Genomic DNA, 26,963 nt, shown 5'->3' with positions numbered 1-26,963 from the left:
TGTAGCGTCATTTTTGAATGGATGGATGCTAGGTTACTGTAAGGGTGTGACGCAAACTTAACACTTTCGCCTCTAGGATTGACTGTCTTATACTGGGCCAGGCTATCCTATGTGATCTGGAGACCCCAGGTCCAACATACTGTCTTCAAGACACAAATTCCCCGCTTATTGGCATATGTGCTTTTGGGGCTGCCTAACTTCATCACACATCCTCTAAAATTCCTAAGGGACAAACAAAAGGCTCTAGCAATTGAAACAGCAAAACAGAATTTTCCCTCTCTCTGAGGTTCCAATAGGATACCAGACTATGCAGCATAGTTTCATCAGATATGGCACATCTCTGACGTCAATGTCTTCCCCACCGGCAGGGGGTGAGGTGACAGAGGGAATAGGTTCCGTTTTGTTTATCGTTGAATGCCAGTCTCCAGGTTGTAGGCATCATGGCTGTTAGTTTTTCCTTATGTTATCAAACCAATAAAACAGAATCGATTCATAAAATAGGACAAAGTCCTCCATTCTTCTTCCGCAACAGGAAGTAATGGGAGAAACAACCAGTGCCAAACTCGGATGCCTGCACCTTCCCTACAGCTGGCTTGTTGGAGAGCCTGTACTTCCTTCCACAGAATGGAATAGTAGTCCTCAGGAAGCTGTTGAGGTGTAGGCAGTATGTTTGAAAGAGTGGACAGGAAGAGGATAGCATAACCATTCTATACAATCTGAAACACCCATATGTCCGATGTAATGGTTTGCTACCGATGGAGGTAATAGTATATCTGGCCTCCAACTGGGTGACCATGTTCAGCTAAGGACAAACTAAAGGGACTCTACATCAGCGGGGTGGTGCAGGGGAATGGGTAGTGTGTGTGAGACGGTTAGGTCAGTGTGTACATGTCTCTCCTTCTAGGAGGGTGGAATTCTACCCCCGCAGCCAGGACTGGCAGGGAAGGGGGGGGGGGGGGGGATTCCAAAGTGTTTGACACCAAACACTACATGTTTCCATGCAGCCATTCCAAAGTTATCATTTACTGTGAGGTTATAATGCACTTAAGAGTATATGGTCTGGCTGCATCACAGAACACCTTTAGAGAATAGATTCCGAAATTATGATAAAACCATTTACATTTGGGGCAAACTCTTAAAATAACAGCATACGCCGATGATCTGGCAATTTATACAAGCGATGTGACTGAATCCATGTTAGGTATAGTTAAAGAGGCAGAAATCTTTGGAAAAGTTTCGAGGTATAAGCTAAACCTAGACAAAACCCAAATTATAGCCAACTATAAACCGCCAATACCTGTGATGGGAGTATGCTATGCTGCTACTTACCTAGGCATTAAGCGAACATCTAATATAAGGGAAATTATTTTACTGAACTATGATGCTTTATTAAAAGAAACTGAGGCCCTCCTTAAAAAATGGCATAAGGTACCTTTAAATCTTATCGGGAGAATCAACCTTATTAAAATGAACATTTTGCCAAAATTTCTATACTTATTTAGATGTATACCGCTGAAAATAAACAGTCTTTTTCAGAAAACTAGATGGCATATTGGTCAGCTTCATTTGGGATTATAAAAAGAACCGAAGAGCACTCTCCTCTCTGAAACTCCCATTTATAAAAGGAGGGCTTAATTTCCCAGATTTCCGATTATGTTATTTTGCATCATTTTTGGGGCGGCTACAGAGCTTGTTTAATTCCAGCAACCCATACTTTTTTCATCAATTTATGTTGGGGCCAGATTGCTTGCAGTTTTTGGCTAGAAGTAATGACCCAAAAGAGTGAGGTTCAAGACCGCAAAGGACATGATTAACATTTGGAGGATACTTATGAATCAGAATAAGCTATCATTTTATCATCCTCTTAAGTCTATGGAACAACCCAGGTTTACCTAGCATTTTTTTCGACTCTGAGTGTAAAATATGGGCGAGTCAAGGTATATTGAAACTTGGGGATCTTTACGGCTCCTCAGGTTTTTTTAGAGTTCGAAACATTAAGGTTATCATATAAACTACCAGAACACACTTATTTTAAATATGTACAAATTCGTGATTTTCTTGTAAGAAAATTAAAACTGAAAGAGATTCTGGATTCGGACTTCTGGCAATGCTTGTACAAGGGAGAGGAAAACCAAAAAGTAACTATTAGCGAGGGATATAAGTGCCTTACTGAAAATAAACAAGATGAGTGTATAAAAATAGCAGAGAAATGGGCCTTATGCTTTCCCATAGGTATCATCTCGAATGAAATATCATACTCTTTAAAGAAAATTGATACGCTAGTCCACTCTTCAAGTTTAAAACTGCAAGCATATAAAACAATATGCCAACTTTATCACACTCCTCTACAAATAAGAAAATGGTCCCCGAATAATGCCTTTAATGATCGAACCAAATGCCCAAAATGCCACCTACAGGCTGCTGATCTAGAACACATGCTGGTCCTTTGTCCTGCGCTAGTCGCGTTCTGGGACAGTATAGGAAAGATACTGAGATTGAAATTGTTAATTGATGCACCTTTAACATCTGAAATGATTCTGTTAGGTATACAGCCCAATCCTACACCTTTTCAAGATCTAATTTTTATTGTGCTGGCATGTGCAAGGCTAGTCCTGGCTAGAGCTTGGATAGCTGATCAAGCACCTAATGCGAATGAATGGTGGTGTTTGGTTAAAGAGATACATCATATGGAGCTATCTCTAGCCAGAAAAAGAGGAGTGAAAGCAATGATCAAAGTTAAGAGAATATGGGGAGGCATGTTTTATACATTCAAAACTAACTAACTTGATTTAAAGCTGTGTCTAACTCTAATTTCGATAAGATTGTATTTATTTGTGTAAATCCTTCCTGTATTGTATTTATTTGCCCGTCTGAGTGTTGTTTATTATTTACAAGTTTTGGTAAGGAATATGCTACTTACCAGTATGCATCTGTTCTTGGCATAGAGGGCTGCAGAGTGGTACATTATGAATAGATCGCCATCTGGTGTTGGGCTCGGATGATTGCACTTTGTTTTTCTCTTGGAGAGTCTTTTGTATCTTGGTGACTCCTCCCTTGGTTGGTAGTGCGCATGGGCATCGGCTCCATCCTTAGATTGTTTTGCCATAGTAGGGTTAGATGGAGTAGTATAGTAGAATACAGATAAGAATGCCCATGTAAGTGTATCTAAATAAGATAATGTTGGAACAGACGCAGGTTTCCGGGGAGGCTGGGAGGGCATGTACCACTCTGCAGCCCTCTATGCCAAGAACAGATGCATACTGGTAAGTAGCATATTCCGTTCGAAGCATATGGGCTGCAGATGGTACATTATGAATAGACTATACAGCAGTTCTCTCCCTAGCGGTGGTCGCCCGTGTCTGTTGCAACTGTTTGAAACAAGGTTTTTAATACTGCTTGTCCCACTCTAGCTTGTTGTGTGCACATCTACACAATAGTGTTTTGTGAAGGTGTGCGGTGTAACCCAGGTAGCTGCTTTGCATATGTCATCTAGTGGAATGTTCCCCAAAAATGCCATAGATGCTCCTAGTTTACGTGTAGAGTGAGCTCTAGGAGGAACAGTTAATGTTCTCTTTGCCTTTAAGTAGCATATTTGAATGCATTTTACAATCCATCTGGCAATGCCCGCTTTGGAGATGGGATTGCCTTTATGTGTAGGAGAAAACGCAACAAATAGCTGTTTTGTCTTTCTGAAAGTTTGTGTCCTTTCTATGTAGTACAATATGGCCCTTCTAACATCCAATGTATGTAGGGCTCTTTCTGCTACCGTTTGTGGTTTTGGAAAGAAAACCGGTAATTCCACTGACTGATTGATGTGGAATGCTGAAATTACCTTTGGTAAGAATTTTGGGTTTGTTCTAAGAACCACTTTGTTTTGGTGTAACTGCATAAATGGTTCTTGAATCGTAAAAGCCTGCAGTTCACTTACTCTTCTAAGTGACGTGATAGCTATGAGGAAAGCCACCTTCCATGTGAGGAATTGTATTTCACACCTATGCATAGGTTCAAATGGTGGCCCCATTAGTCTGGTAAGTACTATGTTGAGATTCCAGACTGGGGAAGGTGGTCTTCTTGGTGGAATGACTCTTTTGAGTCCTTCCATGAAAGCTTTAATTGCTGGTACTTTAAACAGTGAAAGATGTTGCCTGTTTTGTAGGTACGCCGCTATGGCTGCGAGATGAACTCTGATAGAGGTATATGCTAAGTTACATTGCTGCAAGTGTAGTAAATAGCAAATGATTTGTTTAGTGGATGCGTCAAGAGGGTTGATGTGCTTACTGTTACAGTGTATAGCAAACCTCTTCCATTTTGCTGCATAGCATGCTCTGGTGGTAGGACGTCTTGCTTGTTTAATGATTTCCATGCATTCTGGAGGTAAATCTAAATATCCAAACTCTATGACCTCAGGAGCCAGATCGCTAGGTTCAGTTGTTTGGGATCTGGGTGCATTATTTCTCCATGGTTCTGTGTAAGATGCATGGGTAATAATTTTAGCTTTTGATGTGGTACTTGTGAGAGTTGTAGCAGCGTGGTGAACCACGGCTGTCTTGCCCACGTGGGTGCCACTAGTATCATTGTCATTGAGTGTTGCTGCAGTTTCCGAACCAGTAACGGAATTAGTGGTAGAGGAGGGAACGCGTAAGCAAATTTGTTGGACCAATTTATCCATAGTGCATTGCCCTGGGACCGTTGGTGTGGGTACCTGGATGCGAAGTTTTTGCATTTTGCGTTCTGATGGTTGGCAAACAGATCTATCTCTGGTTGCCCCCATTTTTGGAAGAATGGCTGCAGTATTTGGTCGTGCAGCTCCCATTCGTGTACCTGTTCTGACTGTCTGCTTAGGATGTCTGCTATCTGATTTTGAACTCCTGGTAGGTGTTCCGCTAACAGGTAGATCTTTTGAGGAATGGCCCATCTCCATATGTCCTGTGCTAGTTTGGATAGTTGGAGAGAGTGTGTCCCCCCCTGTTTTTGAATATAATACATTGCAGTCATGTTGTCTGTTCTGATCAGGACTGCTTTGCCTTTTATTTGTATTTGGAAAGCTTTTAGTGCTAGAAATACTGCTAATAATTCTAGGTAGTTGATGTGCATTTTCTTTTGCTGCACACTCCACTTCCCCTGCACTGTGTATTTGTCCATATGCGCTCCCCATCCGGAGAGCGATGCGTCCGCTGTTATTATCACTTGTGGAATTGGCTCTAGAAACGACCGTCCCTTGGAAATGTTTTCTGTGTTCCACCACTTCAGAGAGCGATACGTCCGGTCGTTTACCAACACCAGATCTGTAATCTGACCTTGAGCCCGATTCCACTGTGTCGCTAGACACTCCTGTAGTGGACGCATTTGTAGCCTTGCATGTGGTATTAGCAGTATGCAGGAGGACATCATGCCTAATAGTTGCATAAACACTCGTGCTGGTAGTGAGTGTTGTGGTTGAAATCTTTGTATTAACCCGACCATTGTCTGTATCCTGATTGGGTTGGGGTATGCTATTGCCTTTTCTGTGTCTATCGTAGCCCCCAGGTATTGCTGAATCTGGTTTGGTTGCAGGTGTGATTTCTTGTAGTTCACCGTAAACCCTAGGTGGTGCAGCAATTGAATTGTCTTCTGTGTGTTGTGAAGACCTTCCTCTTTTGACTTGGCCTTTATTAGCCAGTCGTCCAAGTATGGGAAGACATGTATTTGTTGTCTTCTTAGGTGTGCTGCCACCACAGCTAGGCATTTTGTGAACACTCTTGGTGCTGTTGTGACACCGAACGGAAGGACTTTGAACTGATAGTGTTGTCCTTCTACTACAAACCTTAGGTATTTTCTGTGGGCTTTGTGAATTGGGATATGAAAGTAAGCGTCTTTTAGATCCAGTGTAGAAAGAAAGTCCCCTTTCTTCAGTAAAGGGAGTACTTGTTGGAGCGTGACCATGTGGAAATGCTCCGAATTTATGTAAGCATTGAGAGGTCTGAGGTCCAATATTGGTCTTAGGGACCCGTCTTTTTTGGGGATTAGGAAGTATAGAGAGTATACTCCTGTTCCTTGTTGATCTTTTGGGACCTTCTCTATTGCATGCTTTTGTAGAAGTGCTAGTACTTCTTCTCTTAATAATGTCAGATGATCTTGACTCATTGGACGCTGTTTGGGGGGGATGTTTGGTGGGGTAGCTGTGAGTTCCAGGCAATAACCATGTTGGATAATTTGTCTCACCCACTTGTCTGATGTGATGTTTTCCCAGACAGGTAGGAACTGTGCTAGATGTCCCCCGACCGGTGTTATGTGGTCTGGGGGGAGTTCTATGAAGTCACTGTTTTGGGGTTGAGGCGTTGCGGTTGTTATTATTTCCGCGGCCTCTACCCTTGTTGTTGTTACCTCTGTAACTTCCTCTTGAATTACCTCTAGGTGATGTTGGTGTGAAAGAGGTGGATTGCTGATTTGTTCCTGTATTCTTTGAGCCCCCTCTATAGGTGGATCTACGAAAGGAACCTCTTTGTGTTGGCTGTTGCAATGCTCCCATTGACTGAGCCGTTTCTGTATCTTTTTTCATTTTCTCTAAGGTCTCATCTGTGCTTGAACCAAACAGTGTCTTTTAATCAAATGGTTTGTTCAGTAGTGCCGTTTGTACTTCCTGTTTGAATCCTGAGATTCTAAGCCATGCAGGTCTCCTCAACATTACACTGGTGTTTATGGATCTTGCTGCAGTGTCTGCTGCGTCTAGGGCGCACTTAATGGAAGTATTAGTTATTATTTTACCTTCCTGTATTAACTGATCTGCCTTTTTCTGATGTTCCTTGGGGAGATGTGTGATGAGTTTTTCTAATTCATCATAATGTGCCCTGTCATAACGTGCGAGTAATGCTTGTGTATTGGCTATACGCCAGCTATTTGCCGCCTGTGATGCTACTCTTTTGCCTGATGCATCTATTAATTTTGACTCTTTATCAGGTGGAGGAGCCTCTCCTGTAGATAATGAGTTTGCTCTTTTACGAGCGTTTGAGACCACCAGCGAGTCCAGGGGTACATGTCCTTTAATAAAGATTGGATCCTTTGGAGCCGCCTTATATTTTTTATCAATTCTTGGGTTTAACACCCTAGCCCTCACTGGGTCTTTGAATATTTCTTCTGTGTGACTGAGAAGACCCTTCAACATAGGAAGAGTACCTGATGTTCTTTGTGCATTAGGTAGCGTCTCTAACAGGAAATCCTCTATTTGGGGTTCTGTATGTATATCTACCTTATGATATTTTGCTGCCCTATTAATGAGCTGCGCAAACCCTGTGTTATCATCAGGTGGTGAAGGCTTTGAGGGATATAACTCTGGGTCGTTGTCTTCATCTGACCCTACGTCATAATTTTCCCATGGGTCCTCCTCATCTGGGATGGTTTCGTCATCCCCTTGAGGTTCTCCCTCCCCTAGATCACTGTCTACATCAGACTGAGGTGTAGATGGTCTTGGTGTGGAAGGTGTAGGAATATTTGGCATAGTGTGAGGAATAGGAGAAGAGGGTGTGACTTTATGTCTAGGAGAAGTAGGAGGAGTTGTATTTGTCCCCCGTGTTCTCTTTTTTGAAGGAAGAGATTTATCTTCTGTCTGTTCATTCTTTCTCTTCTTTGTCACAACTTTGCCAGTTTGCGGATCGATAAACAAGATCTTTTGTTTGGGATCTGTCTGTTGCTCCTGAATCGGTACCGAAGGCCCTGGTTCCGAAAGGTGCTTATGTTTTCGATCATCAGTGTTTGGTGCTTTCTGCACCGAGTGTCTACTCGATTCAGACTTCCTGGGTATCGAGTGAATCTTGGACGACGAACCATGTTTATGTTTCGACATGGAATGTTTCGGTACCGAGCTTTCCCTTGTATGTAGCCTCGGTGTCGAAGTCGATGTCGCCCTTTTCTCGGATCCGACATGGTGGGAGTCCGAGTGTTTCGGTTTCAGTTTCGGTTTCGGTTTCGTTGCCGGGCCCGAGGGCGGGGCGTCGGAAACTTTTTTCTGCGGTTTGACGGGGCTCGAAGGCGGGGTCGTTACCGCACGGGGTCGGTTTTTCGGTAAGGGGACGTCGTCACTCACGGTTTGTTGCTCGTTGAGTTCTTCAACCTCCGACTGGTCCCCTTCCGACCCCGACTGATCCTCTTCTTCTTCCATTAGCTCGTCTCCGAACAGCTCCGGGATCGCCTCCGACTGCATTCTTGAAACCTCGTGTCTTCGAGCTCGACGATTTCTAATCGTTAGCTTGGAGGAGAATGCTGCGCAGGCTTCGCAGTCCCTGGATTCGTGTTCAGGCGATAGACAGAGGTTGCACACCTCGTGTAGGTCCTTGTGTGGGAACTTAGCACCACACGTTGGACATTTCTTGAATGGAGTCCTTTCCATGGACTCCGGGCTTGACTGCGTCGAGAAAGTTCTCCTGTTCGTCGACGTAGGTCTAAGTTTTTTCTTCGATTTTGAATTTGCAACGCGTCGGAAAGGAAATGAAACGCGTTCGATAACAATACCGTCGAATTGGAAAGGGAATACGCGCCGATTAATCACTTTTCTCTGAAGTTGATCTGGAGCGTCTCGATCCTCATCCGAACCCGATGGCGGAAAAAAACAATCTAAGGATGGAGCCGATGCCCATGCGCACTACCAACCAAGGGAGGAGTCACCAAGATACAAAAGACTCTCCAAGAGAAAAACAAAGTGCAATCATCCGAGCCCAACGCCAGATGGCGATCTATTCATAATGTACCATCTGCAGCCCATATGCCTCGAACACTGCTTTTTGTAATATTTCTGTAGACACTGGAAGTTATGTACAACAAAATTCTGATTATTCTGTTTAAATCTGCCTGTGATACCCACAAATAAAAAGGTATAAAAAATAAAAAAAAGACAATAGATTCCGAAAGCTGCAGAGGGGTCTTGCTCATGCATGGTACCCTCTCACACAAAACCAAGCACTCTGCCTTCAGGATTGATAAGGCCTGCCATAGGAGCGACTGATAGGTTTATATGAGTCAGTGATTAAAGGTAGATATAGGTAACCTATATCTTAGCAAGGGGTGCATGCACCACCTTACCCAGGCTGCAGTAGTAGTCCTGTGGTGCCATTTTGGAAGGCGTCCTAGTGGTGGCATAATACATGCTTCAGCCCCTGATAGGTCACTGGGGTACCTATGCCCTTAGAAAATAAGGTACCATATACTAGGGACTCTCAAGGGTAACCAAGTAACCAATCTGGAGTGTACCTAAAGTACATGCAATCATTTTAGAGAGGAAGCAGCTAGGCTGGGGTCCTGAATAGCAGGGCCCCAGCCAGACTAAAGTCGAGAAACAGTGAAACACCAGCAAAAAGTGGTGGTAACAATAGTAAGCAGATCGTACTCTCCTACAGTGTGCCTGTGGGAATGGACGCTGTCTGACAAATCCCCAATCTCTACATTGAAAGGCTTAGGACAAACGTTGTTGTGGAGTCGGGCCTGCCATTGGCGGGTGCCATCCAGTGCTTAATTTGTAAAACATAAGTGGCGGGCTCAAAGTTTCTCAATATTAGCGCTGCAGAATGAGAAGTTGACATTTGTTTCAGCTGCCAGTACCACCATACACTAGCTGCCCCTTTATTTTACTTTTGCAGGTTATTTTCCTTCCTGCTGTCTCCCTTTGTCACATTTCCAGTTTCTCTTCCACATTCTTTACCTCTTAACTGCCTCTCACCCTTAGTTTACCAGACCCCAAAATGAGTGCTGGTGACCATCAACTACAGCCACTAGCTGAAATTAAGCACTGGAAATGGAAGTCCTGGTGTGCTGGCCTCGACTTTGGCTCATTATTACCAGAGATAGGCTGACATTAGTTATAGAAAGGAAGCTGTTTAAAACATGACTAGGTCATGTTCTTGTTTATAGCTGTTAGAGCCACTATTATGGAATCAAAGCAGTTTTACAGTGTTGACCACATAACTATAAGAATCTCAGAGGCAAAAAGAAGTTGCTGCGTCTTGCCGCAAAGGGTAGCATATACTTACCTGTGGTGCCTCTAGGTGAAAAGAGCAAAAATATGGACAATGTATTAATGTGGCAGCTAGAGAATAGCATTCCTTAGATGTTATGTTATTCTGCCTGAATGAGGCAGAATTTCATATATTGTTTCAATGCTGCCGCCTTGAAGCTACAGCAACAGCCCACCTCAAAACACTAGTAGAGATGTTGACGAAATTCATTTACTCAGCTCAAGGCTACCATGTCCAGAAGGGAAGGTGCGAGATCTCTTGTTACTTAGAAGGAACAAGAACAGAGGACAAGACCAAACAAAGCGGTGCACTATCCAGGTTCTATAACCGTACCTAAACATCTGTCATTTTATCCGACAGCTCAAAGCATCTTGAGACTTGTTATTGCTGCAAGAATGTAATGAGGCATTGTTGCAGATTCCTGTATAGGAGTAAAATAAGAACCAGAAATGTGAATGTGCACGCGTCAGGAGATTTGGACCAAGCTCTGCAAGTCTCAGCGGTGATGGCACAAACTGTTACTAAATAATAGAAACTAGGAGCCTGTAGACAATATGAAAAACATGATTAGGTTGATCAGATTGCTTCAGGTCACATGGACACTATTTTTCCATTCCTGGGCTTTTCTTTTACATATCAGCGGATTCTGGGATTCGTAGTCTTTGTTGAGTTTATTGAGCCAATTGGACAGATACACCTGATAGCAATGACACGTAGAAAGCGAAGTCTAGGAATGGAAAAGTGGGGTCCTGGCAAGATGAGGCCATCTGGACAGCCCAAATAGGATCATAGAGCGAGAGAGTGATTCAACATGTATATTTTAGAAGTTTGTACAGCTGCATGAGCCTGATTGAACTTTCAGTTCTTTGTTGAAGTCTGGACAGAGGGAGCCTGTACGATATGGACAGAGTAAGTGCTGCAGAAATTTGGAGACCGTGAATTAGTGGTACAGTACTTGTACAAGAATGCTGCCTTTCCTAGCCTCGACCCTACAGTTAACATCATGGTACAGTTACACAGTATGTGCTGAGTAGACATAAAAGGAGGGTGTGCTGCTAGTTATGAGTCACAGGTACTGTATTTTGTTTATTTACAACTTTACCTAAGTTGTTTTGTCGTACTATTTGAATATGTAATGTGCCTAAAATCCATTCAGAGCCAATTAAACAGGTTCTGTAGACTATCCACGCAACCTACTTTCTCAATTGCTAGCACACTTTAATCTTATTTTGAATTTATGGATATTTTCAGCCTTAGCAAAGGTCAACAAGATTATAGCCGTAGGAATACACCTAGTACACACCATGGTCAGCTGTGAACGAGGACCGATAGGGGGAGGGAGTAGACCGAATTCAAGTCACTCACTGGCAAGTCCACACTGAATTCCATCCCAACGGTCCGATTCAGAAGCAGCAGCCTGCAACAGAGGATCAAGTTTGTTCTAGGACCACGCTTTCAGAGTCTGCCTCACCGCAGCTCAGCCATGAGCCAGCCCCCAGCTAGAATTATCCAATGGGAGGCTCAGGCAGAGCGAAACTGTTGTGAAAGATGGACGAGTATTTAGCAGCTCAAAAGATGACTTGGGAAGAATAAATCTCCCCAGCAACATGCATTTACCTTTTGAAAAATTATCTAAACCTGCGTATCCTGCATAAAAGAAATCTATAGTACTAGCCCTGTAAAAAAAGTGCCAGTGCTGAGCATCGGAAACCACAAGCACAAATTAAGCACTAGTGCAGTTAAATGGCATGTTCATTAGTAATACCTGGACATTGCTTGAGAAGCTGGCAGAGCATATTCCCTGGAGGCAACACGAATTTACGGACCTGAAGACAAGGCTGGCAGAGGAGAACATTGCCTTACTGAACACTGCCATGCATTTTGATTCTGTCGTACCAAGTGGTCAGAAATGCATTTGGGTTGAGTATACTCATGGAGGCTTGAACTACTATTCTCTCTGGCCTTGGGTACTGGAGGAGGAGTTAAGTTGCCCTGAGCTGGCCTGTGTCATCTAGCGATCTGTCTGCAGACAGAAAAGCAAGATCCAGGTTTCGTCAAGGTGCCCAAAAGGGTGTCCAAAAGTGTCATTAAATAGTAGTGGTTCTGAAGAGGTCTTCAAAACATCTGTAAGTACTTTTATTTTTGAACCTCTACTGAGGGTAGCTGGAGATCAAGAATGTTTGCTGCCATTCATAAGACCACTGCGAATAAGGCAGATTCCAACAAGAAGACGCCAGGAAGAGAATTCAGGCAAGTATCAAGGCCACTGGCCTCCTGGAGCTCCAGAAAAAGGTTGTTCTAATTAATTTGCATAGTCATCATGGTTTGACTCTGGGTCTTAAAATCTGTGTGGTAGGGGGTATGTGTAAGAGTTAGAATGAGAATGTGGAAGAGGTCAAGGATTGGCACAACTTTGAACAAGGTCACTGTGGATTTGTTTCCAAGTCCAAAAGGACTATGGGCTCTTTTGTGTGGGATCTGTATAGTATTCAACTTTGTATGAGGAATCGGAGGACTAATTATTCATAAATAGTTTAAATGTTCCCTACACTTTTCCATAGAGAGATCTCTGCCCCAACTGTGGAGTCTCCCTAATGTACATTACAGGAAAAAGTTTAAAAGTTTATATTACTCAAAAATATGTAAAAAATATTTTTCTGTTAAATATTAATGTATGTTGAAATGTCTGTGTCACAGTGTTGATTTGTTCTGTTTGTGGACTACAAAACCCATAAAAATTGGTAATCAAATTTTTCTTTTTTTTATTAATGTAAATTTTATTTTGATAGTAGCCCAAAATAAAAAGTGCTACAGTACTCTCCTAATGTTGAACTCAATATTTAATAAATGTAAATATATTAAATAAAATATATTTTTCTGACGTCCCCTGAATAGTAGGCACAATGTGAGCTAGAGCAAGATATTGCACCCATCATCCCTCATAAAGGTGTTTAGCGGGTAAATGTCCAAACTAGGTCTAGGGCCTCCATCCTTGATCAGAACAAAGAAGTGACATGGACATAATACTCCTCCCTTTTCCAAGTCCAATGCCCATGGACAATAAAAAGTGGACTTCCTGTTTCAGGATAGGGGTATGTTCCTCCGTACGAGAGGAACGCTGAGTGGGAAGGAAAGAAACTGCAGGCATCGTACCTTTGAACAACCTGTAGGAGTCACCTGCACGACACAATGGATCTTGAGTCAGGCCGGAAATGCTGTATTCTGCTACCTACTGTACAGGCATTAATCCAGGCAGGCAAACTAAAGCAGCTTTTCAGCCACTGCAGCAATGGATGAATTATTCGAGGATTGTTGCCCCTGCTGATTTGAATGGTGTCTACTAAAAGACTGGACTGGCTGTTGCAGAACAGGATGGAAGGGCTGACTTTGCCTATAAGCTAACCTCCTGGAACAGCCTTTAGATGGCTGTCAGTGTTGTAAGACGTAAACCTTGTCTGCAGTCCAATTAACAAAATGCAGAAGAGGCGGACAGATCATTGAAACACTTCTGCATTACATGATAGCACTGGTCAACACTAAAATGTGTAAAGGTTGCTTGCACACCCAATGAAAGGTTCTTTATCCTGCGCCAGGTTCACAGATTGGGAATAGGGGGGGGGGGGAATCCAGATGTCCTGAGACTTCACAGGGGTGTGCAAGTCTTTACTGACAAAAGCATATGTGCTTACAATAGACGGAGGGTGCCTGAAGGTGAAACATGCTATGGACAATGACGCATGTTGGCCTATGTATGTAAATATCACTGCTTGCAATGTGCTACTTCACAAGTGTGTACTCCTGGTACCTGATAGATGAGAAGTGACGGGTGACTCCAGGGTTTGTAGGAAGTTCTCCAGTGGGACGTGGGTGAGGTGTTCTATTAACGAAGATTCTCTGCTCCTGGGCTGTGGCACTGGAACTGATGGTAGCGGTGGGGGAGGGGAGGTCACCATGGCAGCAGTGGGGGGAAGCACCTCAGGGGCCATGGATGAGACATACTGCTCCGGAAAACGGTGGGACCCTGCTAAAGAAAGAACTTATTACAGCCATACGCTCTCCAGTGACATTACACTGCATCAGATTACAAAAGACTCACCTTGTACATTGTTTGAATCAAACAATATTAGCATCACAATTTATCCATATCAGATAACTACCAGACCGGAATACAGGAACTACACTACATTTTAGGAAATTATAAAGGGGCACATATAAGATATGTATATGCTTCAGCTTGAAGTGAAAAACAAGTCACATATTCAAAAGAGAAAGGGGAAAAATGTAAAAACTGAATACAAAAAGTACCAACTCACTGTTAGGACTCTACAACAGTCACTGCTCTTCTAGACAGGCCGAAACTGTACAAGGAAAATCTCTTGTGTCAGTTTCAGGGCGAGTGAGTCATTAGGAAGGTTCTGCATCGAAATCATGCGTTATGGGTGTAATCAGTAATTTAGAAATCATCAATGCATTGAGGGTAGTATGCAAGTTCAAGGCTATTGTTCCGGGATCTCAATAAGTTGGTTAGATATCAAGCTTTGTAACCAGTTTGCAGATGCCCTGTAAACCACACTGGACATCCTAGCAGGAAGATCTTGGGATGCTAGTGGACCACCCGAGGGTTGATAGTAGCTCTAAGTCTGATGGCGACCTGAAAGCCTGCAGATTAACCTCACATAATATTGTACCACCCATACCTTTTGACAGATGATTACCAAGGTACTGCTATTACTGGATTTACTGTCTTGTTCTTCTAATTAGGAAACAAAGGCTACAACAGCATTAATATCCGGACACCCAACAATGGGCTAGAGAGATAAATCTATTTTAGAGCTAGATCATACCAAGTCATGGCCACCTACATAAGCTCTATTGAGATATACTGTATGTATGGCTAGCCTGAAAATAGGCATGAATCTGGCCCTCCTGGACTTTAACACTCTTGATATACTGTAGCTACATTCCCAGACAATGAAAAAGGACTCTGCGGAATGGGTGGTTATGTAACTGATGCTGTGCGTGTAATTGGACAAGAGGCTTAGTCTTGATAGAGTGATCCCCTTTACCCGAGGGGGAGTAGTTAAAAGTACTAGCTGAGGTGGGCGTGGTCTCGCTGCAGATGGAGTGAGATGCTCGTTGTAGGAGCTCCGGGCCCCCGCTGGCATAAGAGTTTTTAAGCAGTATATGAGTAGCAGAGGAGCCGGAATTTGGGATGTCGGGTCAGCTGAAGCAACTGGGCGACGATTCCAAGACCCGGTGAACCTCGGAACCGGCAGGCAGCGGCGAGAACAGAGCCGGTGGGAAGGTGCCCCGGTGTATGAAGCCACAGCCGCCATCTTAGAGCCCGCCGCCTCCTGAGCCCTGGAGTGAGTGGACATTGCCGACACTCCACACCCTCAGCCTCAGCCTGGGGACTGGCATCAAGAAGACTTGCCGTCGGTCCCGAAGGAGGGACCTTTCAACAGATATCCCGCCTGGCCGCCATTTGGGGACTTTGCTGGCCGCGTCCGTGCGGAACCCACCCGGTGCAAACTAAAAGCTGGCGGAGATACTGCGCACCTGACTGGGCCCTCGGGCCAAATATCCGATGACGCCAGGGGTCTTTGGCTGGGCCTTGGAGCTAGTGGACAGCGGCGAGACGACCTGAACCAGTAGGAGAATGCTCCGGCCTATGAGGCTGCAGTCACCATTTTAGCGCCCGCAGCTACATGAGCCCGGGACTGAGTGGGAATCACCGTCAAACCTACACTCTCTGCCTGGGAACCAGCAGTGACTCGCAGTCGGAGCTGTTGGGGAAGTGCAGGGGCTGAGAGGTCTTGCGGTCGGTCCCTGGGAGGGAGCTCCCTACGGACATCCCATTTAGCCACCATTTAGGGACTCTGTTGCTGGGGTTCCCTGTGGGGCCCTGGCTGGCGGGAACTGAGGCCTGGCGGGGATTCAACACCTGGATGGGGCCCCAAGGCCTCGTTACTGATGCTCCCAGAGGTGCTGGGATGTCCTTTGGGGGGCCCGGAACCAAGCGTGCAGCAGCGTGAGCGGCGCTGGCCGGAGAGTGGCCCGACACACAAAGACACAGCCGCTATTATGGGGTCCCCAGCCTCCGGCGCCCCAGAGGGAACAGACACTGCAAAAAGCTAACATCCTCAGCTCTGGACCTGACGGCAGCACCCAGCAAGACCAGAGGTGAAGGTACAGGGGCTGGGAGAGACTGCGGCTGCCTCCGTGGGGGGAGGGGGAGAATATACCCTCCTCGCTGACATCCTGCCTGGCCGCCATATTAAGACTCCCCTGTGCCGACCATGCACTGGGTCCGGGCGGGGATATCCTCAGACCGGCGGGGATGTCCCGCGCCTGACAGCCTTTTAGACCACACTGCTGACGCCTCTTAAGGTGCTGGAAAGGCCCCTAAGAAGTCCCCGCTCAAGGAGCCCCATTCCTACGCTCAACCTGCTGGCAGTCTTTGATCCCTGCTGCCCTGCTGCCAAGGGGCCTCGTGGGGCCTACCCTGCGCCTCGGCCACCCCGGCGGAGTCCTGATCTTCCTAGTTGGGCTGAGGTGACCCTCTGTTACTACTCCTCAGGGCGCGGAGCACCGCGCGGCGGAAAGCCCGGGGTCACCTGATTGGGCCTAAGCTGAGGGCAAAACACAGTCTCTACCTTGAATCCTGCTGGACGTGCAGAGCGCACCACACCTCCCTGCCACCCTGGTGGGTCCTCTCTGGCCACAACGGGACCCCGGGGAGACACTACGGACGTGCCCGGAGACCCAGGGCCGCGTAGGGTGAGGTTCAGAGTGCCTGCTGTGTTCCGGGGAAAGAAGGCTTGTTACCTGAGACTATGCCACCTGACACCGTGAGTCCCTCTATAGACGGAGTCGTCACCCTAGAGAGCCATATAAGAGAGGTGGTACCACTGAGCGCCGCCTTATCTGAAGCTACGACTTGGTCTACGCAGGCGAATCTTCCCAGCACATCCTAGTAGAGGGGTGGCGGTGTTGCATGCGTACCTGATCTGGACCTTATTGCCTTAACGGCCCCTCCTGCTTGTGCCCTGAGCATCCTCACTTAGCCAGTGGAGCACCTGGGGGATTCGGGAGACGCATTCTTGGACTGCCCCCGTCCCACATAACCCTTGTAGGCCCTCTTCGACGACCTCTGGGTCCGGTTGGCAGAAATACTTGCTTCAGCCGAACCGGGCAGCAGTATAACTCTGTGTTGTGTCCGCTCATCCTGGCCCCCTGCACACGGCATAACGCTAAGAGGGGCCATGACTATCTCGGACTGCGAGAGATAACGCCGCATCCGCTAAGGACAACCCGGTGGCAGCCATGTGGAACAAATCGGGATCCACTCCTGCAATGAGCACGACATCGTCAGCCGAGGGACCCTCTGAACCTGTCACAGAGTCCTGCATGACCACCTACATGCACGAAGACAAATCTGAAATCAGTTCACTTCGCACGGAGGTCCAGGCCTGTGTTAAGGAACTCCGGAGAGACGTGGGGAGCACTGGGGGAGAGTGGATGATCTTGAAAGGACAGTCTATGTCTGCTCTGAAGATCAGGAACAGCTCTGGCAATGCCTAGCCACCCTGGAGGAGCAACATATAGAGTTGCAGATTAAACAGGAGGACGTGGAAAATAGGGGGCGTCGCAACAACCTACGCCTAAGAGGGATTCTGATTGGGGCTGAAGGCTCAGACATTTTGAATTTTGCATCAGATCTGTTCCAAGATATCAGGGGCGGTCCAGGGGGGCCGGCCCTGGACCGCGCCCACTGACTATCTGCCCCACCGGGATACTCTGGCCTCGTTCCTGACATCTTGGCCCGGGTCAATTTTTTCACAGAGAAAGAAGCCATCCTCAAGGCGGCCCGAGTAAAAATAGAACTCCGGTACCAGGACCTTGCGCCCACAACGCTCCGCCGCCGCATAACGGACAAACTGCAGGAGCTGGGAATCCCCTATCAATAGGGGCACCCGTTCACCCTTATTTTCCAGTGGGAGTCAAAACGCTGAGTGCTGCGATTCTTCCGAGAGGCGGCTCAGCTGCTACAGATCCCAGACACACTGTCAACTAGCCCCTAGCGCATACCTCCCATACATCGCGAGCCTGCAAAGCCCCAATGGACCAAGGTACACCACTCTAAGCCCCCATCCCCCCCAGGGAATCTGCACCTCCTCCCAGGAGAAACAGGAAATTATACAACATATCCGTTCTCTAGAAGCTGGTCCATTCCTCCCCAGGCTCCCAATGCTCTGACAAATAGCAATTAATTTTGGTTGTCAACCATCTGCCTTTCCCTCGGCTCTATCTCCTTGAGGAGATGTGGCTGACATCTCGCACCCCGGCCGCCTTCTTGCCGACAAGACTACTGCATGCCTGACCAGCAGCCCGACGGAGGCACAAGACTACGCTTCAGATGGACGATGCTGATCTACTATGACCCGCCCCACTGCTATTCCTGGGAGAGTGACATCTCCGGGATGGCCGGTGTCACTGTACCTGGCTTACCCCCGGACTGGAATAGACCCTGTTGGCCAATGTTCCTTTTTGAGTACTATGTCTTTTCTCTCTCGCTTTTCTTCTCCCTTTTCTCTTCCTTATCATGGGCGGGGGGCGGTCCGGACTGTGGTGGAAGTTCCCTTGGTACAGCTTGTCCCTTCTCCATACACTGCACTAGGCCTTACAGCGACCATCATAGCCCCTGTCTGCTTTGCTTGCCTCGGCGAGGCAAAGGAGAGGGGGGGAGCCACCCTATACACTGCCCCTACATCCTGGACCCTTCCCAGTCCGGGTTCCGCAGCAACCACAGCACTGAGACTGCCCTCATCGCCTCCACCGATGACATCAAGTCCCTTCTGGACAACAGAGAAACGGCGGCCCTCATCCTCCTGGACTAGTCAGCCGCCTTTGACATGCTCTGCCACCACACACTACGAACACGCCTCCACAACGCCGGGAGCCAAAGGAAGGCCCAGGACTGAACCACCTCCATCCTCTCCGGCAGAACACAGAGCGTCCACCTTCCGCTCCGAAGCTACCAAGATCAGCTGCGGCGTATCCCAGGGCTCATCCCTCAGCTCAACTCTGTTGAACATCTAAATGGCACCGCTCGCCCACGTCGCTCGTCGGCACGACCTCAACATCATCTCCTACGCCGTTGACATGCAGCTGATCCTCTCCCTCACCAAGGACCCCCACACCGCCAAAACCAACCTGCACGAAGGAATGAAGGCCGTCGCTGAATGGATGAGGAACAGCCGACTGAAACTGAACTCGGACAAGACAGATGTCCTCATCCTCGGATCAACCCCTTCGGCCTGGGGCGACTCCTGGTGGCCGACCGCACTGCGAACCACTCCAACACCCACCGACCACACATGCAACCTAGGGGTCATTCTCTACTCCACCCTCTCCATGACTAAACAGGTCAACGCCGTCTACTCCTCCTACTTCAACACCCTCCGCATGCTCTGCAGGATCTACAAATCTATCCCCACTGAAACGAGAACAATGGTCACCCAGGCCCTCGTCAGCAGCAGGTTGGACTACGGAAACGCCCTCTACGCAGGAGACTCAGCCAAACTCCTGAGATGGCTCCAACGCATCCAGAACGCCTCTGCCCGCCTGTTCCTCGACATCCCTCGCCGCAACCACATCACACCCCACCTGAGACCTGCACTGGCTCCCGGTCAACAAGAGGATAACCTTCAAGCTCCTCACCCACGCACACAAGGCACTCCACAAAACCAGACCAACGTATCTCAACAGATGACTCAGCTTCTACACCCCCACCCGCCAACTCTGTCGCCCTCGCCACAGTCCCCCGCTTTCGAATACCAACCTCCAGTGGCAGATCGTTCTCCCACCTCACTGCCAAGACCTGGAACACCCGCCCCATCCACCTTCGGCAGACCCAAGACCTGCTGACCATCAGAAAACTCAAGACCTGGCTTTTCAAGCAGTAGCAGCATTACCCACCCCAGCGCCTTCAGACCCTCACGGGTGGGTAGTGCGCTTTACAAATTATATGATTGAATGATTGATGTTTGCGGTGCTATGGGTTGAAGAACGCTCCTGTGCATTCCTGAGCACCTGGCTATGTGCTGAAAGAATGCCTTTTTCCCCACAGACGGGCTTGAAACTCACACAAAGCGAAACTGTTGATGAAATTCAGGCCAATGGACTCTGTAGGCTGGTTCAGTCATAACAAAATTTCTACCGTACCAGCTTTTGATCCCTGCTAAGCATACATCACACTGTCCTTCAGTTGGAGAAAGAGCCATCTCAACAAAGATGCTGCTTTTCTGTCTTACCCCTTTCCTCTAGAAATCAGGGAAACTAGGTTAATGATTAGTCACACCACTTGTGGCCACACACTCCTCAAGCTAATGCAAATATAAATATATTAACCACATTTCAATTGAAAAAGCATTGTTTTATTGTGCATAAAATGATCTTGACACTAACAACTGAATGATTACCCACTGTCAGCCATCAATTATTGAAAGAATCTACTGTCACCGCACAATCTAATTTTATATCCAAAATGTTTTTCCTTTCTTTCAGGTCTGGGAAGGGGAAAAGAGGCGGGAGGGTGCAAAGGTCTTTTGAAGAAGTGTCTTATTTAGAGATGGGGAGATAATGAGAGTATCGGCAAGGCACCACAGTTTTTGGGGTACAATGCCAGTTCCCACATTTGCAGTGACAATTCACCAGAGTGGAGAAGAAGTGCAAAACGCCCACCTTTACTTAAAAAGAAAAAAATTAGAATGGACTTAACTGCAAAAGAAAGGGACATGTAGTCTTACCGTCAGCCAAAAATTCACAGCTACACGATGGCACAGCGCCAAGCAAACAGGGTCCTCGGTCACAAGAGGAGAGTTCGATGTCATCCCCACTGTCTCTGCAATCGAAATGAGCAGACATTTAAAGAGGTTTGAGCATAGTTTACCACAGTGCTTATGAAAAACCATGGCTGTCTGCTCAGTATTCATTTGGGGGTTAAGTGCATTTGCAAAACAAATACGGTGGGAAGCGGGCGGATCTTCGCTAAACCCGTAGAATTGGAGGGTTCCAAGACATACTTTAAAGGAGCCCCATAGCCTGACATAGCCCTAGCTATCTCCTACTTTCAAAGGTTATTGTCTCCGACACCATTATTTGATAGTGGGATGCCTCTGCCTGAATGCATATCTAGGTATAAGGCTATTTAAGGCTTAAAGCATAATGGAAAATAACAAAGTACTGATAAATGCTGAGGGCACATTGTTTTTTGTCGCTGCTAAACCAAGGTGGATCCCAGAAGTATTCAAAGTACACTGAAAAAACCAAACTTCTCATACCCATTTGAAAATATCACGAAACCAATATCTTTAAAACATATTTTATCACTTAATACATATTTATTTTCTATTATGCATCAACTTTATTTTATTTGTCTTGGGCTCCCTACCATATTAAACCAAACTAGAAACCATACTCGTGCATTAAAGCAATCAAACACATTCATTCTAGAAAAGATACATCCAATCCATTCACTAAAAGAAGTGCTTACAATCTCATATTGGCATTGCTGTTGATTCTTTAGCCAATTACATGTGCTAAAGTACATTTGCTCACTCCTTAAACACATGGTATTCTGGCATATTTAATTTACTTTTGCATCCATAGTAAAGTTGCACTATCTGTGCCCAATGCCTGTAAATTAAAATGATACTAGTGGGCCTGGAGCACTGACTGTACTAGCCACTGTACTACCTAATGAAGTGGCCCTGTGAACATGCCTCAGGCCTGCCATTGCAGCCTGTGTGCAGTTTTAAAACTGTCATTTCGACCTGGAAAAATAAACCTTTTGCCAAGACCAAACCTTCCTTCTTTAATATATATATAAGTCACCCCTAGTGTAGGCCCTGGACAGTCCAGAGCGCAAGGTGTCATGCATTTAATAAGTTGGATATGTAATTTTGAGTTTTACATGTCCAGGTAGTGGAAATCTCTTAAATTAGTGTTTCACTACTGTAAGGCGTACCTCGCCCAGAGACTAAGATTAGATTTACTGTTACATTTAATAAGCTGTAATTTCCCAATGGGAGTAGGTAACCAGTTCATGTTTGATGTCATTGGATTTGCAATGAAAATTCCTAACTTACGGTGAAGACTGATTTCAAATTACAAAGTCAAAAATGCCAGTTTTACAAAGTTAACAAGATCGGCGAACTCAAGATGCACTACTATAGCGTCACTTAGATTCCAAGTGTACCAAATGATGATCTAAATCCTTAATAAAGATATCCACTATTTTCAATGAGTAATCAATAAATTACTGTATCATACTTCAATTCTCAATCATGTGCATATAAATTGATGACCAAAGTAAGTGTCCGAACTCTGCTTTATTCAGTACATCGCAAAGTTTTCAAAAGAAACAAAAATGCTTGATGTAGCATGATGAATCAAATATCAGTGAGTAAGGAGTAGTTTCTGTCCTGTAACTCCAGTTCTGTAGTAGGGGTATCTCTGTTATAGTCATAATCAAGTAAATAGTCACGCCCATGTGCGTGGACCCCGGAGCAATCAAAAATAATCACTTAAAATTGTCAACAAATGCAGACCTGCACATACACTTAAGAGAGAATGTGAAGACAGATGATGTAGCCACAGGCTACACTGTCCAGTACTTCAACTAGAAATTCCACCAAAAAACCCACAAACAGCACAGCCTGCCCAGTGTTCTCTAGAGAGAAAAACCTACCCCTACCAGCAAAAGCCTTTGGAATGCTAGAGAAAGAAGTGGACAGACAAGCCCCATAGGCTGCTATTATGTGGCTCAGAACAGGATACTGTGCCTTTAAGAGACTCTTCCAGAACTCTCAGTATCCCAGAATGTACAGCAGATCCCTTTTACTTACAGTTCTTTTTGAAGGCGTAACACGCCAGACCTGTAGCATTCCTTACATGAACATCTTTCTCCACCGGGGAGGAGGGCGGGCGCTTATGACTATAACAGAGATACCCTACTACAGAACTGGAGTTACAGGACAGAAACTACTCCTTCTGTAGTAGGGGATCTCTGTGTATAGTCATAATCTAGTGAATAGAATGGCAAGCCCATCTCCACACCAAAGCGGCGGTGGTGAGAAGAGAAATAACACCACTACTGTGCGAACAGATTTCGCAGCGAAGCCTGCCCAACCTGAGCGTCTGTCCTGGCATCAGTGTTCAGACAGTTATGCTTAGCAAAGGTATGGACCGACTTCCAAGTGGCCGCCTTGCAGATTTCTGCAATTGGAACATTACGTAGCAAAGCAGTCGTGGCAGCTTTGCCCCCGGTGGAATGAGCCTTAGGTTTACCCCCTAAGGTCCTATTAGCCTTCTGGTAACACAATTGTATACAGGACACAATCCACCTCGAGATGGACTGTTTCGAGGTAGCAAGACCGGTCCTGACTGATCCATAGTTGATAAACAATTGGTCTGACCTACGAATATCTTTGGTTTTATCCAGATATAATCTCAACACCCTCCTAACATCTAGGGAATGCAGAGACCTTTCTGCTGGAAATGAAGGATTCTGAAAAAGTTATGGTCTGGTTAACATGGAAATCAGAGATAACCTTTGGAAGAAATTTAGGGTGAGTACGCATAACAACCTTAGCAGCATGAAATACAGTAAAAGGTTCTTGGCAACACAACGCCTGAATTTCACTCACCATGCGGGCCGATGTGATGGCCACGAGGAACGCCGCCTTATGAATAGGTTCAAAAGGTCCTTCATCAATCTGGACAGCACCACATTCAATTCTCATGAAGGCGAAAGAAGCCGAACAGGAGGGAACACTTCCTTCAAGCCTTCCAAAAAGTCCTTGATCACAGGGATCTGGAAGAAGGAAGTCTGTGAAGGGCATTTCCTGTAGGCAGTCAGCGCAGCGAGATGAACCTTAATGGAATGGAAATTAAGGCCAGACTGCGCCAAATGTAGAAGATACGGAAGGATGACATCTTCCTTACATGTCGTTGGATCATAGTTCTTGGACTTGCACCAGATGCAGAATCTCTTCCACTTGTAAGCATAGGAAGTCCTAGTGGAAGGTCGCTTAGCCTCATTCAGTATGTCCATACAATCTTCTGGTAGATTCAAATGGCCATATTGCACTATCTCAAGAGCCATGCCGCCAAACTCAAAGACGAGAGGTTGGGGTGCACCATCTGCCCCCCAAACTTCGTGAGAAGGTCCGGCCGGCACGGCAGCCGTACGCGAGGAAGGAGAGACCGGTGAAGCAGGTCTGTGAACCACCACTGCCTGGGCCATTCCGGTGCAATCCGGATCATCCGCGCCCTGGACTGGGATAGCTTGATGAGCACCGCCGGAATCAGGGGAATGGGTGGAAAAGCGTACAGAAAGCTGTTCGACCAGTTGATCCATAGCGCATTCCCCAGCTTCCCCTGCTGGTAGTACCATGTCCAATACCATCACATGACACACCAGTAGTATAAAAAGGAGTCCTACCCTTATGTCAATGCTTGTTATTGCTATCTGTGGGTTCCTGCATCCTGGCTCCAGGCTTTCCTGTTGATTGCAGCTGTCTTTTAACGGGCTCGTGTAGAGACTTGGATATTTCCCTTTTTTCTTAGCTTTCATCCCCCTCCTTGTTTAGTTCCTGGTCCTGGTGCTTTGTTTCTTGTAATCTCCCTTTCCTGCCCGTCCCTTTCATTAGCGAGTTACCTGTTTAGTTAGTCATTAGTTAGCGTCCTTCAGTGTAGTTCCCGCCCCTCATTTTTGTGTTTTTGTCCGTATTGGGCGATTTTTCGCCGGCATTCAGGGGCTCCTGTTTGTTGATTACCGCTCTCCTGTTACGGAGACGCGGTGAAGGATCCGGTGATTCGCGCGCATTGTTATTTGTGCGCAACCCGTCCGCCTCGTTGTAGGCGGAAGTGACGTTTTCGTCCATTCCGCGAGGGAAACCCGGCTGGGTTTTTCTCTTTTTTGAACACCACGGAGCGGAAGAGACAACGCGTCTGTGAAGTATTTTACCCCCCATTCCCGAGACCACATAAGACAGGGGTTTTTACATGCCTGAAGAGTTGGTGTGTTTTTTACCCTGTAATCCCCTATTTTGTTCCAAACCAAACACCCTTACAAGACGGACAGTCTTGCACTTCAGTCACCTAGGACAGGTTATCTTGGGTAAGGGTTCCTTTTGACTGACAACTCCTTGAAGCGAAGCCTGCTCACGCTTTTGGTAAGTGTATGTGATATGGTAATAATTGGATTACTGTCATATGGCTCAGAGGTAGGATTGGGGACTGAGTAATTATCATAGGGTATACTTTGTGTTTCCCTTTGTATGCAGGTGCAGAAGAAGGAGGTGGGTGTTCCTTTTACGGCACGTTCCAAGGGTGGAAGGTTTGGTTGCCTTTTGATTTCCACCCTCTTTTCTGAGTCAGCAGCTTCCTCATTGTATCCTTCAGTGAGTGGCTGGTGAGTCGGGGAAGTGGACTGGATTAATCCTCGTTCCTGCAGTGTGTGGGTTGGGCAGGAGTCCAACAGTAGTCCCCCACCTTGCGAAGACTTCTCCTAGTATTTCGTCGTTTATGACCCATTCGTGGTTTTCCTGAATTAGTCTGCTCAGTGCGTCTGCCTGAACATTCTGCACACCTGGTAGATGGGTAGCCGTTAACGTCAGTCCTCTGGCTAGAAGCCAGTGCCAGATCGCCTGCGCACCCTGCGACAGGGTGCGCGATCTCGAACCCCCCTGGTAATACATCGTGGTCGTATTGTCCGTCTGAACAAGCAGAGAGTTGGTCTGGAAGGACGGATGAAAGGCCTTCAGTGCCAAGTGGACAGCTCTGAGTTCCAGGAAATTGATGTGATACGTGGACTTAGTCGGTGACCACGTTCCTTGAATCTGTAAGTCTCCGGAGTGCGCCCCTCAGCCGTGGAGCGACGCATCCGTCACAATAGTCTGTGTGGGAATGTCCTTGTGGAAGGGAACCCCTCTGAGGAGATTCTCCGCTACACACCACCACTTCAGAGACTGAGGAGCATGCAGAGATAGTCGTATCTTGTCGTCCCAAGACCCTTTCCTCTGATCCCACTGATCCTCCAAGCACTCCTGCAGATGAGCGTGCGGCGTGAGGAAGATACAAGAGGCCATCGACCCCCAGTAGAGAAGACCCCGTCCTCACTGTTGTAGATGGGAGCGGTCATAAGAGCCTGAGCCTTCCAAAGGAGTGATAACCGTCTCTCCTCCGAAGGACACGCTTGCCGACAGCGTGTTGGAGGTTCCCAAGTACCGTATGCACTGACCGGAGTCGGGTCAGACTTGGACATGTTGATGTGCAACCCCAACTTGTTCAGGGGAACGCACGCCTTCTGGGAGGTGCGCTTGAGCTTCCGAGAAGGAGGAGGCCTTGATCAACCAATCGTCCAGGTACGGGTAGACAAACACCTTGTTCCTCCTCAAGTGTGCCGCTACCACTGCCATGCATTTCGAGAATGTTCTGGGTGCAGACTTCAGCCCGAATGGAAGTACTGTGTGCTGATAATGATTGGCGCAGACTTGAAATCGCAGGAACTTCCTATGTTTGTGTGCAATGGGCATATGGAAGTAAGCATCCTGTAGGTCTATAGCACATAGCCAGTCTCCCTGTTGCAGCGGAGGATAAATCTGATGCAACGACAGCATGTGAAATTTCTCTCTGCGAATCCACTGGTTTGCTTGTGGCAAATCCAGAATGGGCCTGAACTCGTTCTTGTCCTTCTTGCGAACCAGAAAGAACCGCGAGTACAGACCTCTTCCCCTTTGAAACAGAGGAACGTCTTCTATCGCCCTTTTCCTTAACATGGTATCGGCCTCCACCTGGAGCTCGCGGAGCTGAAACTGCGAGCTGACGGGTGGAATTGCTGGAGGCGGGCTGATGAACCGAAGACTGTATCCATTGCAAACAATATTCAGCACCCACTTGTCCAGAGTAATTTTT

The 26,963-nt window shown here is 46.6% G+C and overlaps 1 protein-coding gene across 4 annotated transcripts in view; it reads right to left on the bottom strand.

Moving 5' to 3' along the window:
- Positions 1-26,963, bottom strand: part of SH2B2 (SH2B adaptor protein 2) — a 493,931-nt gene that overhangs the window by 134,950 nt on the left and 332,018 nt on the right. For 2 of the 4 annotated variants that reach the window (XM_086954571.1, XM_086954572.1), the window contains 2 exons: positions 20,792-20,886; positions 13,786-14,004 (listed from right to left, as the gene is read on the bottom strand). In XM_086954571.1, coding sequence (XP_086810697.1) covers positions 13,786-14,004; positions 20,792-20,886 — 314 coding nt within the window. The remainder of the gene's footprint in view (positions 1-13,785; positions 14,005-20,791; positions 20,887-26,963) is intronic. The other 2 variants (XM_086954573.1, XM_086954574.1) reach the window with 2 other exon arrangements.

This window comes from Lissotriton vulgaris, chromosome 2_1 (genome assembly GCF_964263255.1).
Source record: "Lissotriton vulgaris chromosome 2_1, aLisVul1.2, whole genome shotgun sequence".
NCBI classification, from domain to species: domain Eukaryota; kingdom Metazoa; phylum Chordata; class Amphibia; order Caudata; family Salamandridae; genus Lissotriton; species Lissotriton vulgaris.
This window is presented reverse-complemented; position numbering and strand designations above follow the sequence as displayed.